This window comes from Pan paniscus, chromosome 1 (genome assembly GCF_029289425.2).
Source record: "Pan paniscus chromosome 1, NHGRI_mPanPan1-v2.0_pri, whole genome shotgun sequence".
Taxonomy (NCBI): domain Eukaryota; kingdom Metazoa; phylum Chordata; class Mammalia; order Primates; family Hominidae; genus Pan; species Pan paniscus.
The window spans coordinates 188,866,470-188,884,053 of record NC_073249.2 but is presented as its reverse complement, the minus strand read 5'-3'; the positions used below and the strand labels follow the sequence as shown (position 1 = coordinate 188,884,053).

Here is a 17,584-nt window from a genome sequence, read left to right as displayed (position 1 = left end):
GACCGCTGTCCCAACATCCCACTGGGAGGTGCCTTATTTGTCTGGATCGGAAACCTGGCAGGTGGAGAGGGCTCTCAGAAGAGATCAGAGGGAGAGGAGACCAGTGTCCTCCCAGGGTGGACCTGTAATGGGAGGACTCTTCTGGATGAGGGTGGAGAGGGTCACAGGCTCATTCCCACCCCGAGAACTCTGAGCTGAGGCTGACAGTAGGACCTGAAGGATGAGGAGAAAGGTTGCTATCATCCCAAGGATTTTTTTTTTTTTTTTTAATGCAGAGGGAGAGAAATATCTCACAACTTCACTTCCCCAACACATTGGTTACCTTTAGGGTGCTCCCTTCACAGAGCCTTCCAGCACAAGTTGACCCCAGGGAGGGAAATGGACAGAAAATGGAGAAGAAAGGGATACCTGGTTGAAGCCAGAGACAGATTTCTTCACTTTCATCTGAGAAGTAGAGAGTAAAGACTCCTCCTGGGAGGGCTCATTCCAGGTGCAGCCTCTGGGTTTAGCAGCACCAATCTGAGGGTCAATCCCAGGAACAACTCCCTAAACGCTCCCTGCAGCTTTCCTCCATGAAGAGCTAATTGAATTAACTGTTCCCAGCAATAAGTGCAAAGGTTCCGACTCCATGTCTAAGAAAGATTCTTGGCTGGGCACAGTGGCTCATGCCTGAAATCCCAGCACTTTGGGAGGCTGAGGCAGGTGGTCAATTGAAATTCTCTTCCTTTGGTTGACCCTATGGAGTCCAAACCTGAAGGATCACCTCTGAGAACCAATTCTGATGTGATTTGCCTTCACCTCAGAAAACAGCTGTGCCCCTTGCAGCTGGATGGAGCTGGCCATATGGCTCTTCCTGCATGCCCAGAGGCTGCTGCTGAGCTTCTTCACCTCTGGCTTCTGCCCTCACTGTCTCACCTCCGCTTTAATTTTCAAGGTTTGATCTAGCTGTGCCTGGCACATGGAAGGCACTAAAAAAACCCTGAATGAATGAAGGTAACAAATGAACAAGCCTTTGCTGTGACAGGTAAGCCCGAGGTTCCCTCCAAGGTTGTTCTGGCACAGAGTTCGCACGCTGACTGCAGTTACTGGGCAAGGGGATGGCAGGACTCCTTAGGACCTGGTCCCACTTCCTCTCCACACTGTAGAGGGAGAACCTATTAACCCTGGAGTCCCAGGTAGCCTCAAGACAGGGTTTTGAGGACTCCAACAGCTGGAAAGCAGCAGGTGCATTCCTTGGTAGCCCAATGCAGCCACTGTTCTGACGAGCAGTCTGAAGGGCCGTCTTCTCCCCACATTTCCCACTCCAACGCTTTAACTCTCTTCTCAAATGGCAATGTCTCCTTGCACTTTGGGCCAGTTTCCACTAATCAGTGTTTCCAGTTGGCTCAATTAGGTTTAATTATTCACTCACTCTGCTTCAGCTCAGGCCCTGGAGAGGCTGTCCAACTGGAGTCTTATTTTTTTTGAGACGGAGTTTCACTCTTGTTGCCCAGGCTGGAGTGCAATGGCGCGATCTCGGCTCACTGCAACCTCCGCCTCCCAGGTTCAAGTGATTCTCCTGCCTCAGCCTCCCTAGTAGCTGGTATCACAGGCATGTGCCACCACGCCTGGCTAATTTTGTATTTTTAGTAGAGACAGGGTTTCTCTATGTTGGTCAGGCTGGTCTTGAACTCCCGACCTCAAGTGATCCGCCTGCCTCGGCCTCCCAAAGCACTGGGATTACAGGCATGAGCCACTGCACCCGACCTGGAGTCTTAAATGAAGGAGTGAAGGCACAAGGGAATGAGTTGCACAGGGATGGGCTGAACTAGGAAGGAAAATACCAACCTAGAGTGCAGTGCCACTGGGGTGGGGGTGGTGAAACTTTACTGCCATGGAAATAACCAGGGCAAAAGATTGGTGTGAGGCAGAAGGCTAGTTCAAATTGGGATTTTTTTTTTTTTTTGAGACGGAGTCTCGCTGTCACCCAGGCTGGAGTGCAGTGGCGTGATCTCAGCTCATGGCAACCTTCGCCTCCTGGGTTCAAGTGATCCTCCTGCCTCCGTCTCCTGAGTACCTGGGACTACAGGTGCATGCCATCACGCCTGGCTAATTTTTGTATTTTTAGTAGAGACAGGGTTTCGCCATGTTGGCCAGGCTGGTCTCCAACTCCTGACCTCAACTAATTTGCTGCCCTCGGCCTCCCAAAGTGTTTGGATTACAGGCATCAGCTACTGCGCATGGCCTGAGTTGGAATTTTTAAAAGTAGATATATTAGCCAGCCTGCCTCTGCATGGGACGAGTGCGGCACTGGTTCTTGGCAGGTTTTTAGAAAAATAAGATATAAATGTATAATATAAAGAAAAAGATTAACATTTTTTTAAAAAGTAGATTTATTAAAAAACAGTTGAAGGTCTGAGTGTTGAGAGGCAAATGGGGTCTCTGGGGGATCCTGTCCTGCAGCAGGCCTGACTTTCAGATGACTGTGCTTATAAGGCAGATCAGTGCCTTCCTGGTTGCCTTAGTTCTTTCCATTTCAGACACCACATTTGGATCCTGGGGCAGCTGCTCAACTCTACCCAACTCTACCATGGCTACCTGGGCTTGGAGAACATGTGAGTATTAGCTACTTTTACAGTCAAATAGGGATCTTGTAGAAGAAACAGGTAGACAGACCCACCAGTCTCTCATTCTGACCTAGCAAGCTGGTGAAGTCACTGTCGGTCCTAGTTCCCTTGTATGTTGGGCTGCAGGCCCATTCCAACACAGCCCAACTCCCCCCTCCCCCCCCCTTTTTTTTTTGAGATGGGGCCTCACTATATCGCCCAGGCTGGTCTCAAACTCCTAGGTTCAAAGGATCTTCTAGCCTCAGTCTCCTGAGTAGCTGGGACTACAGTGCGTGCCACCATGCCTTTTTTTTTTTTTTTTTTTTTTTTAATGAGACAGGGTCTCACTATGTTACCTAGGCTGGTCTCAAGCAACCCTCCTGCCTCAGCCTCCCAAGTAGCTGGGACTACAGGCACAAGCCACTGCACCCAGCTCCAACTCCTTTCTTTATGCAAATACAAAAGGCAAACCTTGGTGCGACACTTAGTCCTTAGTAGCAACCCTGGCTCATCCTCCTAGTCTTTCCCTAGTATTTGCATCAATGGCTAACTAAGCTGATGGCAGACCTCATCCTGGGGTAATACTCATTCAGGGAAGCAGCAACAAAGGAGGGTGGGGAAAGAGGTCAGGTCAGATTTACCTAACATGATATGTAGCATAATAGGTGCCCATTAAATCTCAGCTACTAGTAAAGTTGGTGAGGAAGAGGTATGGAGGCATTAAGACCTGAAGCACTGAGTTGGTCCATAACCCTGGGCTTTAGAACAAGGTCTGGTTTTATTTTCTGGCAGAATCTTTTAAAATATAAAACAGATAAAACACATCTCAACCCTGCAATCTGCCAGCATGCCTTGTTTCTACAAGATGCATGCTAGACCATGAGACTACATAGCAAAGGGTCTTTAAGAGGATTTGGTTGGGAGAAATAGAAAAAGCAGATCTTAGGGAAGCCTGGGCTAGCCCAAAAGCTGAGCTACATCCCTGAACACTAGAGCAGTCCTTGTCTTTTCAGATCCTCGTATGTCTTCTTATTCACAACATTCCCACTTGAGTCTTCATATTCTTCCTGAAAAGGAAGGGGTACACTTTGTTAGACAGCTCTCCTAAAAGAAATGTTTGGAACCAATCTCTAAGTACCTGAGCTCATCCTGGCCTGATTCCATGGCATACTCTGGTACGCTAAGATTGGCATTCATCTAAGCCTTTCTCAACTGGGGTTCCACAAGAGAATTAAGTCCCACTGCCCCAAAGCAGCCACCGTGTGCAATGAATTAACTTCTCTCGTAGACATCTAGAATGGTATCAGTCATGACCCATCATTAGAGTATCTGAGAAAATAGTTCATTTAGCTCTCTATGTTTAAGATGGGGAACCCTGGTTGAGAAAGGCTGACCTACAACAGCAGTTTTCAAATGGTTCCCAAGAATCCCAGGATTCTGCTCAGAGGCCATTGCAGGGGTTGAAAGGGAGGCCAGGAAGTCTGAGCTTCCCCATGTCCAGGGCAATTCTGCTTGATTCTATTTTATATATCAGAGTACTATATTACAAGTGGAAGAGAGTTTTGCTGCCAAAAAGAAAAAAAATACTGAAAACCACTGACTCAAAAAAAGGGAGGCTATTGTCAGTTACTATGGGACTTGGAGTGAGTCAATACCATTCCTTACATACATGTCATTCTTCATCTCTGAAACCTGCTGCTTGGGATGACCATCATAAGACCAACAAGGACATCTCCCTGTCGCTATGAGAGTATCATCTCTCATTAGCTGCTTTCCTCAAAGGAGATCTAATACATGATACAGAGTCTCGGCATTTTAGTCTATAAATCTCCATGGCAGAACATGAGATTGGGTACTCCCACTTGCCATTTCAATTTTTTTTTCTTTTTTTTTTTTTTGTGAGGTAAGTTCTTGCTCTGTCACCCAGGCTGGAGTGCAATGGTGCGATCACAGCTCACTGCACCCTCGACAGCCTGGGCTCAAGCAATCCTCCTGCTTCAGCCTCCTGAACAGCTGGGACCACAGGCATGTGCCACCACTCCCCGCTAATTATTGTATTTTTTGTAGAGATATGGTTTCACCATGTTGCCCAGGCTGGTCTCCAATTCCTGGGCTCAAGTGATCTGCCTGCTTTGGCCTCCCAAAGTGCTGGGATAATGGGCATGAACTGCTGCACCTGGCCCATTTCAAAATTTGAATGGCAGAATACAATCTGTCTTTTTGTTGTTAAAGAGACAGGGTCTTACTCTGTCACCCAGACTGGAGTGCAGTGGTATGATCATAGCTCAGCAGCTGCCTCAAATTCCTGGGCTCAAGCGTTCCTCCTGCCTCAGTCCCAATTAGCTGGGACTACAAGCATGCGCCACCACACTTGGCTAATTATTATTATTTTTTTTTTGAGACAGAGTCTTGCTCTGTCACCCAGGCTGGAGTGCAGTGGCACAATCTCGGCTCATGCAACCTCTACCTCCCCAGTTCAAGTGATTCTCGTGCCTAGGCCTCCCAAGTAGCTGGGACTACAGGCGTGCATGGGTGGATCACCTGAGGTGAGGAGTTTGAGACCAGTCTGGCCAACATGGTGAAACCCTGTCGCTACTAAAAATACAAAAATTAGTCGGGTGTGGTGGCGGGCGCCTGTAATCTCAGCTACTCGAGAGACAGGCAGGAGAATTGCTGGAACCCAGGAGGCGGAAGTTGCAGTGAGCTGACATTGCACCACTGCACTCCAGCCCGGGCAACAGTATGAGACTCCGTGTCAAAAAAAAAGAAAAAAAAAAAAAGGAAAAGTCAATTTGTAGATATTGTCACATTCTACTCGCTGCTGCAGTACACCAGGGACCATCTTTCACCTCCCTTCTACATGGTGAGGGAGCTCTCTATCACTTGACACTATCCCTAACACCATCCACATTAGTACCCACCTCAGTGTCAGGCTGCCATCGTTCTGAAGCCTTCTGCAATTTCAGTTTGGCCCACACTGCAGGATAAGAAATGAACAGCAATCAGGATGGACTGAACATCTGTCAGGCATCCGGTGTTATAATCCTCTCTCCCTGCCATTAGGATGCTCCCTAGAAGACTCTGCCTTTGAGATTCTTGGCTACCCCAAACCAGAGTTTTGGTTCTGGACCACCTATAGACAAAACCCTTTCCACTGCAAAATTCATCATGATCTTGCTTTGCTATAAAAGTTGGATCAAATATAACCAAAGACCTCCGAAAACAGAGAAACTGATACTCTCGAAGGAGGTTAATGTGGAACAACCTATGAGAATAATGGGGAAAGTGACTTTACTTTCTTAAAGCTCATAATATAAAAATTCTAATAGTTCAATAACAATCTCTATGAAGGAGAAAAGGTAAAGACATCCGAAAAAATAATTGTAGCTTCAGAAGGAGTGATCAGACATGTATACACAAGAAAAAAACAGATACAAACCAGGGAAAGAACAACTTGAATCTTTTTTTTTGAGACGGACTCTCGCTCTGTCGCCCAGGCTGGAGTGCAGTGGGGTGATCTCAGCTCACTGCAAGCTCCGCCTCCCGGGTTCACGCCATTCTCCTGCCTCAGCCTCCCGAGTAGCTGGGACTACAGGCGCCCGCCCCCATGCCCGGCTAATTTTTTTTTGTATTTTTTAGTAGAGATGGGGTTTCACCATGTTAGCCAGGATGGTCTCCATCTCCTGACCTCGTGATCCACCCGCCTCGGCCTCCCAAAGTGCTGGGATTACAGGCATGAGCCACTGCGCCTGGCCAACAACTTGAATCTTAAAGTATGGTGTCAGGAAGGTGAACTCTTAGAACAGATGGCTACATGTAATACATAAGACAGGTCCACTGCCAGAGAGGGAAGATAATAAAATATCAATAGATGATGAGAAAACAGAACTTGATTCCTGTGTTTCCACCTTTCCCATCAAGCAGAATAATCTAAACTTGACAAGATTAGAAGAAATATCACAGAGAGACAGTTAAAGCCTAAGATGGGTGAATGAATAGTAAATAAAACAATATATGATAAAATGCTTAGCTCTGCACCTGGCACATAGGTGCTCAACTAATCAACTTTTCCTTCTTTGCTAATTGCTTTAAATGAGCTGAAGTTGGCCAGGCACGGTGGCTCATGCCTGTAATCCCAGCACTTTGGGAAGCTGAGGCAGGCGGAACACCTGAGGTCGGGAGTTCGAGACCAGCCTGATGAACATGGAAAAACCCCACCTCTACTACAAATACAAAATTAGCCGAGCGTGGTGGTGCATGCCTGTAATCCCAGCTACTCAGGAGGCTGAGGCAGGAGAATCGCTTGAACCTGGGAGGTGGAGGTTGGGGTGAGCCGAGATAACACCACTGCACTCCAGTCTGGGCAACAAGAGCGAAACTCCGTCTCAAAAAAAACAAAAAAAAATTAGCTGAAGTCTTCAAGCCCAGGTAATATGCACATCAGGAAGGAATGGAGGAGTTATGTGCTTACTATGTGACAGGGCAGGACCCTGTCATATTCTTTGCCAAAGCTCTTCAAGAATCTAACCAAGAATTCAGCCTGGGTGACAAAGCAAGACCGCCAAAAAAAAAAAAAAAAGAAAGAAAGAAAGAAAAAAAGGCCGGGCGCGGTGTCTCACGCCTGTAATCCCAGCACTTTGGGAGGCTGAGGTGGGCAGGCAGATCACCTGAGGTTGGGAGTTCGAGACCAGCCTGACCAACATGGAGAAACCCCATCTCTACTACAAATACAAAATTAGCCAGGTGTGGTGGTGCATGCCTGTAATCCCTGCTACTCAGGAGGCTGAGGCAGGAGAATCGCTTGAACCCAGGAGTTGCAGGTTGGGTGAGCCGAGATCGCACCGCTGCACTCCAGCCTGGGCAACAAGAGCGAAACTCCGTCTCAAAAAAACAAAACAAAACAAACAAAAAAAAACATTAGCTGAAGTCTTCAAGCCCAGGTAATATGCACATCAGGAAGGACTGGAGAAGTTATGTGCTTACTATGTGACAGGGCAGTACCCTGTCATGTTCTTTGCCAAAGCCCTTCAAGAATCTAACCAAGAATTCAGCCTGGGTGACAGAGCGAGACTGTCAAAAAAAAAAAAAAAAAAAAAAAAAAAAAAAAAAAAAAAAAAGGCTGGGCGCAGTGGCTCACGCCTGTAATCCCAACACTTTGGGAGGCTGAGGTGGGCAGATCACCTGAGGTTGGGAGTTCGAGACCAGCCTGACCAACATGGAGAAACCCCATCTCTAATAAAAATGCAAAATTAACTGGGCATGGTGGTGCATGCCTGTAATCCCTGCTATTTGGGAGGCTGAGGCAGGAGAATCGCTTGAACCCGGGAGGTGGAGGTTGCAGTGGGCCGAGATCGTGCTATTGCACTCCAGTCTGGGCAACAAGAGCGAAACTCCATCTCAAAAAAAAAAAAAAAAAAAAAGAATATTAATAAAGTGCGACCAATCACCTAAATGGCGATTTCCGGTGGCAATTTCAGAGGGCTCTTTCTTAGCTTTTGTACAGTTAAAAAAAAATCATAAATCTAAACCAATGGAATAATTAACATAATAAATTTATAAGTAAAACCCTCTAAGTTAAAAAAAAAAAAAAATCACTGCGGCCGGGTGCGGTGGCTCACGCCTGTAATCCTAGCACTTTGGGAGGCTGAGGTGGGTGGATTGCCTGAGCTCAGGAGGTGGAGACCAGCCCGGGCAACAAAGTGAAACCCCACCTCTACTAAAACACACAAAAAATTAGCTGGGCATGCTGGCGTGCACCTGTAGTCCCAGCCACTCGGGAGGCTGAGACAGGAGAATCGCTTGAACACAGGAGGCGGAGGTTGCAATGAGTGGAGATCGCGCCACTGCACTCTAGCCTGAGCAACAGAGCGAGACTCCGTCTCAAAAAAAAAAAAAAAAAAATCACTGCAACTTAAATGACAGTTCAGAATCTCTTGCTCCAGGCTAAAATCTCCAAGAGAGAAAATAAAAATTTCAAAAGAATGATCTAAACAAGTTAATCCAGGCCAGGAATGGTGACATGAGAATCACTTGAGCCCAGGAGGCAGAGGCTGCAGTGATCCAAGATTGTACCACTGCACTCCAGCCTAGGCAAAGAGCAAGACCCTGTCTCAGTAAAAGAGAGAGAAGACAGGGGCTGGGTTCGGGTGCAGTAGAAATTGAGGTAGAAATAAAACTACAAATGCTATGTGGTGAACCTAAAAAGTTCAAGGGAAGCCATGATGGGTAGAAATAATACAACTAATCAAAAACAGTGGCAATAACAACCTTCATAGGGAGAAACTGACTAACCTAGACAGCTAAGTAGATAAATTCTGAAAGTAATACAATTGAAGAATCATGAACCTGCCAATGATAATTCTTTTTTTTTTTTTTGAGACAGAGTCTCACTCTGTCGCCCAGGCTGGAGTAAAGTGGCAGGATCTCAGCTCACTGCAAGCTCCGCCTCCTGGGTTCACGCCATTCTCCTGCCTCAGCCTCCCAAGTAGCTGGGACTACAGGCGCCCGCCACAACGTCCGACTAATTTTTTGTATTTTTAGTAGAGACGGGGTTTCACTGTGTGAGCTAGGATGGTCTCGATCTCCTGACCTTGTGATCTGCCCGCCTCAGCCTCCCAAAGTGCTGGGATTACAGGCGTGAGCCATTGCGCCTGGCCCTGCCAATGATATTCTTAAAAAAAAAAAAAAATTAGGGCCAAGCGTGGTGGCTCATGCCTGTAATCCCAGCACTTTGGGAGGCCAAGGCGGGCAGATCATGAGGTCAGAAATCAAGACCATCTTGGCTAGCATGGTGAAACCCCATCCCTACTAAAAATACAAAAATTAGCTGGGTGTGGTGGCGCACGCCTGTAGTCCCAGCTACTTGGGAGGCTGAGACAGGAGAATCGCTTTAACCCGGGAGGTGGAGGTTGCAGTGAGCAGAGATTGCACCACTGCACTCCAGCCTGGTGACAGTGCGAGACTCCGTCTCAAATAAAAAACAAAAACAAAAACAAACCTGTATGGCTAAGAGAACACGATTTCTTTCTAGAAAGACTCTTAATGACTAACCCTTAAAAAATCACGTGATAAGTGTGATTTCAAAGAAGGCAGTAAGGCGTTGTGGAAAGAGGAAAGACTGTTTTAAGACACACGTGTTGTAATCCCAGCACTTTGGGAAGCCAAGGCAGGCAAGTCACCTGAGATCAGGAATTTGAGACCAGCCTGGCCAACATGCTAAAACCCTGTCTCTACTAAAAATACAAAAAAATTAGCCAGGCGTGGTGGCGAGCGCCTGTAATTCCAGCTACTCGGAAGGCTGAGGCAGGAGAAATTGCTTGGAACCAGGAGGTGGAGATTGCAGTGAGCTGAGATCACGCCACTGCACTCCAGCCTGGTTGACAGAGCAAGACTCCATCTTAAAAATTAAAAAAAATTAAATGAAATGAAATAAAAAAAGAAGAAAAGAAAAAGGCTGCCATGAAAATGTTAATGGCAGAGAAAGCTACCACTGTGGGGAAAACAGGAAGCCTGGCAGTGGTCCTCTACGTGCTTCAGCAGCACATTCCCTGATATGCACTCCACTTCACTTTCTTCAAGAGGTATTTTGCTGCTGTGTTTCTATAGCCTCTAACACAAGCTTACTGAGGGCACTTCTATTTTTCCCTTTATATCAGTCATTCCTTTAACATGAGCATGGTGGCTCATGCCTATAATCCTAGCACTTTGGGAGGCCAATGCGGGTGCATCACTTGAGGTCAGAAGTTCCAGGCCAGCCTGGCCAACATGGTGAAACCCCGTCTCTACTAAAAATACAAAAATTGCTGGGCGTAGTGGTGCATACCTGTGGTCCCAGCTACTTGGGAGGTTAAGGCACAAGAATTGCTTGAACCCAGGAGGCGAAGGTTGCAGTGAGCCGAGATCAGCCACTGCATTCCAGCCTGGGCAACAGAGCAAGACTCTGTCTCAAAAAAAAATAAAAAATAAAAAAATAAAGTTGGGTGCAGTGCCTCATGCCTATAATCCCAGCATTTTGTAGGGCCAAGGTGGGAGGATCACTTCAGCCCAGGAGTTTGAGACCAGCCTGGGCAACATAAGGAAACCCCATCGGCACAAAAAAAAAAAAAAGAAAAAAAAAAAAGAAAATAAACTCAGAATAGTTTTATAAAGCACTTGCTTTCTTTGTCATAAGAAGTCAAGAAATTATATAAGTTAAAGAATCTTAGCGCAGTCCCACTGAAGAGATATCTCTGTCAATATAAACAGTTTCAAATGACAGGTTGTAGCATGTTGCATGTTGGGCGGGGATCACGCCTGCAATCCCAGCACTTTTGGAGGCTGAGACAGGCAGATTGCTTGAGTACAGGACTTTAAGACCAGCCTGGGCAACATGGTGACACATCATCTTTACAAAAAATACAAAAATTAGCCGGGCATGGTGGCACAAGCCTGTAGTCCCATCAGCTTGGGAATCTGAAGTGGGAGGATCACTTGAGCCTGGGAGGCAGAGATTGCAGTGAGCTGTGATGGCACAACTGCACTCCAGCCTGGGCAACAGAGTTGGAAGCCCAAGGTTCAAGCTGACCAAACAGCTGAACAGCCTGCTAAGCATAACTGAGAGTAAAGTGCCTGTAATTTAACAGTGGGGGGGGCGGGGATGGGGGGGAAAATACCTTACTTCTGTCTAATCAGCCAACAGTGAAATGTGACATAGATCCACTGAAAAGAATATAAAAAGCCAGGATGGGCGCGGTGGCTAACGCCTGTAATCCCAGTACTTTGGGAAGCCAAGGCAGGTAGGTCACCTGAGATCAGGAGTTTGAGACCAGCCTGGCCAACATGCTAAAACCCCGTCTCTACTAAAAATACAAAAAAATTAGCCAGGCGTGGTGGCGAGCGCTTGTAATTCCAGCTACTCGGGAGGCTGAGGCAGGAGAATCGCTTGGAACCAGGAGGTGGAGGTTGCAGTGAGCTGAGATCACGCTATTGCACTCCAGCCTGGGTGACAGAGCAAGACTCTGTCTCAAAAAAAAAATAAATAAATAAATAAATAAATTAAATTAAATTTAAAAAAAGAAGAAAAGAAAAGGCTGCCATGAAAATGTTAATGGCAGAGAAAGCTACTACTGCTGGGAAAACAGGAAGCCTGGCGGTGGTCCTCTATGTGCTTCAGCAGCACATTCCCTGACATGCACTCCACTTCACTTTCTTCAAGAGGTATTTTGCTGCTGTGTTTCTATAGCCTCTAACACAAGCTTACTGAGGGTACTTCTATATTTTCCTTTATATCAGTCATTATTTAACACATTAAAATCAATTCAGAAAACTATCCATACAACCATTCAATCAAAATCTTGCATAAAAGGGAGTTCACAGACCCAGGCTAAAAGCCCTGGTTTATACTCAGCACAGAGCTCTTCTCAAAGGAGAAACAATCAGTATTGCCGACTAATTCATTTCCCTTAAAAATGCAATAATTAGCTGGGCACGGTGGATCACGCCTGTAATCGCAGCACTTTGGGAGGCCGAGGTGGGCAGATCACCTGAGGTCAGAAGTTCAAGACCAGCCTGACCAACATGGAGAAACCCCGTCTGTACTAAAAGTACAAAATTAGCCAGGCATGGTGGCGCATACTTGTAATCCCAGCTACTCGGGAGGCTGAGGCAGGAGAATCGCTTGAACCCAGGAGGCACAGGTTGCGGTGAGCCGAGATCGCACCATTGCACTCCAGCCTGGGCAATATGAGCGAAACTCCATCTCAAAAAAAAAAAAAAAAAAAGCAATAATTAGGCGCGGTGGCTCACGCCTGTTATCCCAGCACTTTGGGAGGCCAACATGGGTGGATCACTTGAGGTCAGGAGTTCGTCACCTCAACCAGCCTGGCCAACATGATGAAAGCCCATCTCTACTAAAAATAGAAAAATTAGCTGGGCATGGTGGCACATGCCTGTAATCCCAGGTACTAGGGAGGCTGAGGTAGGAGAATTGCTTGAGCCCAGGAGACGGAGGTTGCAGGAGCCAAGATCGTGCCACTGCACTCCAGCCTGTTGACAGAGTGAGACTCGTCTCAGAAACAAAGGCTGGGCATGGTGGCTCACGCCTATAATCCCAGCACTTTGGGAGGCTGAAGTGGGCGGATCACCTGAGGTCGGGAGTTCAAGGCCATCCTGGCTCACACAGTGAAACCCCATCTCTACTAAAAATACAAAAAATTAGCCAGGTGTGGCGGCTCATGCCTGTAATCCCAGCACTTTGGGAGGCCAAGGCGGGCGGATCACGAGGTCAGGAGATCAAGACCATCCTGGCTAACACTGTGAAACCCTGTCTCTACTAAAAACACAAAAAATTAGCCAAGTGTGGTGGCGGGCGCCTGTAGTCCCAGCTACCGGGAGGCTGAGGCAGGAGAATGGCATGAACCCAGGAGGTGGAACTTGCAGTGAGCCGAGATCATGCCACTGCACTCCAACCTGGGCGACAGAGTGAGACTCCGTCACACACACACAAAAAAAAATTAGCCAGGTGTGGTGGCACGTGCCTGTAGTCCCAGCTACTCGGTAGGCTGAGGCAGGAGAATCGCTTGCGCCTGGGAGGCAGAGGTTGCAGTGAGCCAGACTGCACCATTACACTCCAGCCTGGCGACAGAGCGAGACTCCATCCATCTCAAAACAAAACAAAAAAACACAAAACAAAAAACAGAAATGCAATAATTACACAACTGTCCTAGATTTTACATATCCACAACCTACTGCCTTTAATCCTGGATACACAGGGTATTAGGATGCTGAATTGAAGGAGTAGAGCCATTTGTACTTGCCTAGGAGACAGTAAATAAATCTTACTTACAGGAGACAGCATCTTCAATCTGTGTCACATTAGCAAAGTGAGCAGTGTTTGGGATGCCCAAACACCTCATGCCATGAGCATGACGCCATTCCTGGGAGAAGAGAGAAGCAAAAGGATCATGTGAAATGGGAATAGCTGAACACAGAGCACTAACTCCATTCTACTCATAAATCCTAACATGGCCCTTTGCAAGACTCCACCTAAAGGTAGCATTCCTTTTGTGATTCATGTTTGTAAACAGCTGGCTGTGACTGACAAAAGGGTGGTATTTCAAAGCAGCACTGCATTGTTTGCCTCACTGGGTTGGCTTGTAAACCTAGATTCTAGACCCAGTAGTCTTATACATAAAACCTCTGGGTCAAGATCACAGAAAAACATCACAACTCTCACTACATCTCCCATATTGCAGGAGAACTTACCAAAGCCCCAGCAACTCCAAACACCTGCATGAATAGGGGTTACTAATGGCAGGTCAGCATCATCTTTGTAGGTAAAGGAGAAGACTTTTATTAGGCACAATGATGTGGTGAGGAGAGAGCTGGGAGATTATACACTGACATGATGGCAGTTTTAACTAAGGGATGGTAAATGGCATGGGCTTTATCCTGGATGCCAACTCCAGTCATTGTAGGAGGTGCTGAGAAGGATTCAGAACTCACTCATGGGCTCAGCAAAAAAGACCCATTATCAATTAGTAATATGTATGACTCAGAGAGGGGGAGAGGAGTTCATATAAATTTGTCATCCTTGGTCTAGCATAAATCTTTTCCATTCTGTAAAATTTCCTTCCAAAATCTAAGAACTCTAAGTAGAGCCCACTTAGAGGTGAGCCCACTTACAGCAGTATCATCCCGACAATAACCTGTCTCAAGAATGGCTTGATAAATATCAGCCCCTTCATTTTTTATTTTCTCAAGAGGCAAAGATCCATTTAAGATCTGAAAGAGATCAGTCAGCCCTATTTTTTATCTTGAGTATTAGCAATGGGGTAGAGAAATAACCAAGAAGTCAGAAATTGGTCTAAAATGCTAGCAGAAAGACAAAAACAGAGAAGTTTAAGAGCAGGCAAGAGAAAACCAAATAAGGTTCAAAGAGTGGTGTGGTAGAATTCCTCCAGAAACTATCTCAGGTATTTAAGACTAACATTGGTGCCAAAAGTCAAATGCCATGGGCTTGATTTTAAAACCATGCTTCTCTGATTCCCTTTAGCTCTGGACACCAGTGGTCCACATAGGCTGCTCCTACTCTCTTCTCTAAAAGTCTCATGTTTTTACTTCAATTCCCAGGAAAAATGGCTCTGAATTCCTTACAGCAAAGTGTCGCTGGAAGGCTTTGGGCCCTCGGTAGGTGTAGTTTCCACAAATCTCACAGTTGTAGTTGATATTTAGGCCATGAAGCTTATACAGCCAGTAGGGAATAGGCTAAAAAAGAAAAAAACAAAACAAAACCAAGAAGTAGTGTTAGCCTACTAAACTCTGTATCTGTTTCCAAAATGGGGAATGGGGAGAAAGTGGTAGTGCTGAGACTTACTTTGCCATCCCAGCCAAGTGGCAGGTTTTTGGGGTTGTAAATGATCTCGTTCTCTTCATCTTCACTCTCACTCTCACTGATCTGCTCTTCTTCCTCTTCTTCTCGCTCTTCTCCTGTCCTGGCTTGCTTGCGCTGTACATTTTCATGAGTGAGATGTCGCTGTTCCTAAAGCAGGTCCATAAATGAAAAGTCAGAAAAAAGTAGTGCAGAATAAGAAGGGAAATTTCCTGTTTTCCTGTAACTTTTGCTGACCCCTTACTTCCAAGGATAAGGTTCTTTCTTACAGAATAAAGGAAAATCTTGCCTTCATATCAGAACTCCTTATCAGCAGGCTCTACCTGATCCCAAAGAAAAGAGTCAAAGGTTTTACATCACTTGCCTAATTACTCATCTGAGGCTATTATAGAACAACAGAAAACAGTCTCATCTATTCTGACTCTAAAATATTTCCTGGCTGGGTGTGGTGGCTCATGCCTGTAATCCCATCACTTTTGGAGGCTGGGGTGGGAGAATCACTTGAGGCCAGGAGTTTGACATCAGCCTGGGCAACACAGTGGGATCTCATCTCTACAAAACATTTACAAATTGGCTAGGCACGGAGGTGTGCACCTGTGATCCCAGCTCTTTAGGAGGCTGAGTTAGGAGGACTGCTTGAGCCCAGGAGTTTGAGGATGCAGTGAGCTCTGATCCCGCCACTGCACTCCAGCCTGGGCGACAGAGCGAGACTCCTTCTCAAAAAAAAAAAAAAAAAAAATGCACCCAATACAGGAGCACCCAGATTCATAAAGCAAGTCCTCAGAGACCTACAAAGAGACTTAGACTCCCACACAATAATAATGGGAAACTTTAACACCCCACTGTCAACATTAGACAGATCAATGAGACAAAGTTAACAAGGATATCCAGGAATTGAACTCAGCTCTGCACCAAGCGGACCTAATAGACATCTACAGAACTCTCCACCCCGAATCAACAGAATATACATTCTTCTCAGCACCACATCACACTTATTCCAAAATTGACCACATAGTTGGAAGTAAAGCACTCCTCAGCAAATGTAAAAGAACAGAAATTATAACAAACTGTCTCTCAGACGACAGTGCAGTCAAACTAGAACTCAGGATTAAGAAACTCACTCAAAACTGCTCAACTACATGGAAACTGAACAACCTGCTCCTGAATGACTACTGGATAAATAACGAAATGAAGGCAGAAATAAAGTGTTCTTGGAAACCAATGAGCACAAAGACACAAAATACCAGAATCTCTGGGACGCATTTAAAGCAGCGTGTAAAGGGAAATTTATAGCACTAAATGTCCACAAAAGAAAGCAGGAAAGATCTAAAACTGACACCCTAACATCACAATTAAAAGAACTAGAGAAGCAAGAGCAAACACATTCAAAAGCTAGCAGAAGGCAAGAAATAATTAAGATCAGAGGAGAAGTGAAGGAGACAGACACACAAAAAACCCTTCAAAAAAAAATCAATGAATCCAGGAGCTGGTTTTTTGAAAAGATCAACAAAATTGATAAGACCGCTAGCAAGACTAATAAAGAAGAGAGAAGAATCAAACAGACGCAATAAAAAATCAAAGAGGAGATATCAACACCGATCCCACAGAAATACAAACTACTATCAGAGAATACTATAAACACCTCTACGCAAACAAACTAGAAAATCTAGAAGAAATGGATAAATTCCTGGACACATACACCCTCCCAAGACTAAACCAGGAAGAAGTTGAATCCCTGAATAGACCTGAATAACAGGTTCTGAAACTGAGGCAATAATTAATAGCCTACCAACCAAAAAAAAGTCCAGGACCAGACGGATTCACAGCCGAGTTCTACCAGAGGTACAAAAAGAGCTGGTACCATTCCTTCTGAAACTATTCTAATCAATAGAAAAAGAGGGAATCCTCCCTAACTCATTTTATGAGGCCAACATCATCCTGATACCAAAGCCTGGCAGAGACCACAACAAAAAAAAGAGAATTTTAGAAAATATCCCTGATGAACATCGATCCAAAAATCCTCAATAAAATACTGGCAAACCGAATCCAGCAGCACATCAAAAACTTATCCACCATGATCAAGTTGGCTTCATCCCTGTGATGCAAGGCTGGTTCAACACACACAAATCAATAAACGTAATCCATCATATAAACAGAACCAAAGACAAAAACCACATGATTATCTCAATAGATGCAGAAAAGGCCTTTGACAAAATTCAACAGCCCTTCATGCTAAAAACTCTCAATAAACTAGGTATTAATAGGATGTTTCTCAAAATAATAAGAGCCATTTATGACAAACCCACAGCCAATATCATACTGAATGGGCAAAAACTGGAAGCATTCCCTTTGAAAACTGGCACAAGACAGGGATGCCCTCTCTCACCACTCCAATTCAACATAGTGTTGGAAGTTCTGGCCAGGGCAATCAGGCAGGAGAAAGAAATAAAGGGTATTCAATTAGGAAAAAAGGAAGTCAAATTGTCCCTGTTTGCAGATGACATGATTGTATATTTAGAAAACTCCACTGTCTCAGCCCAAAATCTCCTTAAGCTGATAAGCAACTTCAGCAAAGTCTCAGGATACAAAATCATGTGCAAAAATCACAAGCATTCTTATACACCAATAACAG

General features: G+C 45.5%; 1 protein-coding gene across 2 annotated transcripts in view; it reads right to left on the bottom strand.

Annotated features, from left to right (window-relative positions):
• Positions 1-3,344: 3,344 nt before the first annotated feature.
• The window catches only part of SF3A3 (splicing factor 3a subunit 3), a 38,151-nt gene continuing 23,911 nt past the window's right edge, over positions 3,345-17,584 (bottom strand). For both annotated transcript variants that reach the window (XM_003815480.4, XM_063608652.1), the window contains exons 14-18: positions 14,938-15,102; positions 14,718-14,828; positions 13,408-13,498; positions 5,507-5,562; positions 3,345-3,652 (exon numbers count right to left, since the gene is read on the bottom strand). In XM_003815480.4, coding sequence (XP_003815528.1) covers positions 3,575-3,652; positions 5,507-5,562; positions 13,408-13,498; positions 14,718-14,828; positions 14,938-15,102 — 501 coding nt within the window. In that variant the 3' untranslated portion in view covers positions 3,345-3,574. The remainder of the gene's footprint in view (positions 3,653-5,506; positions 5,563-13,407; positions 13,499-14,717; positions 14,829-14,937; positions 15,103-17,584) is intronic.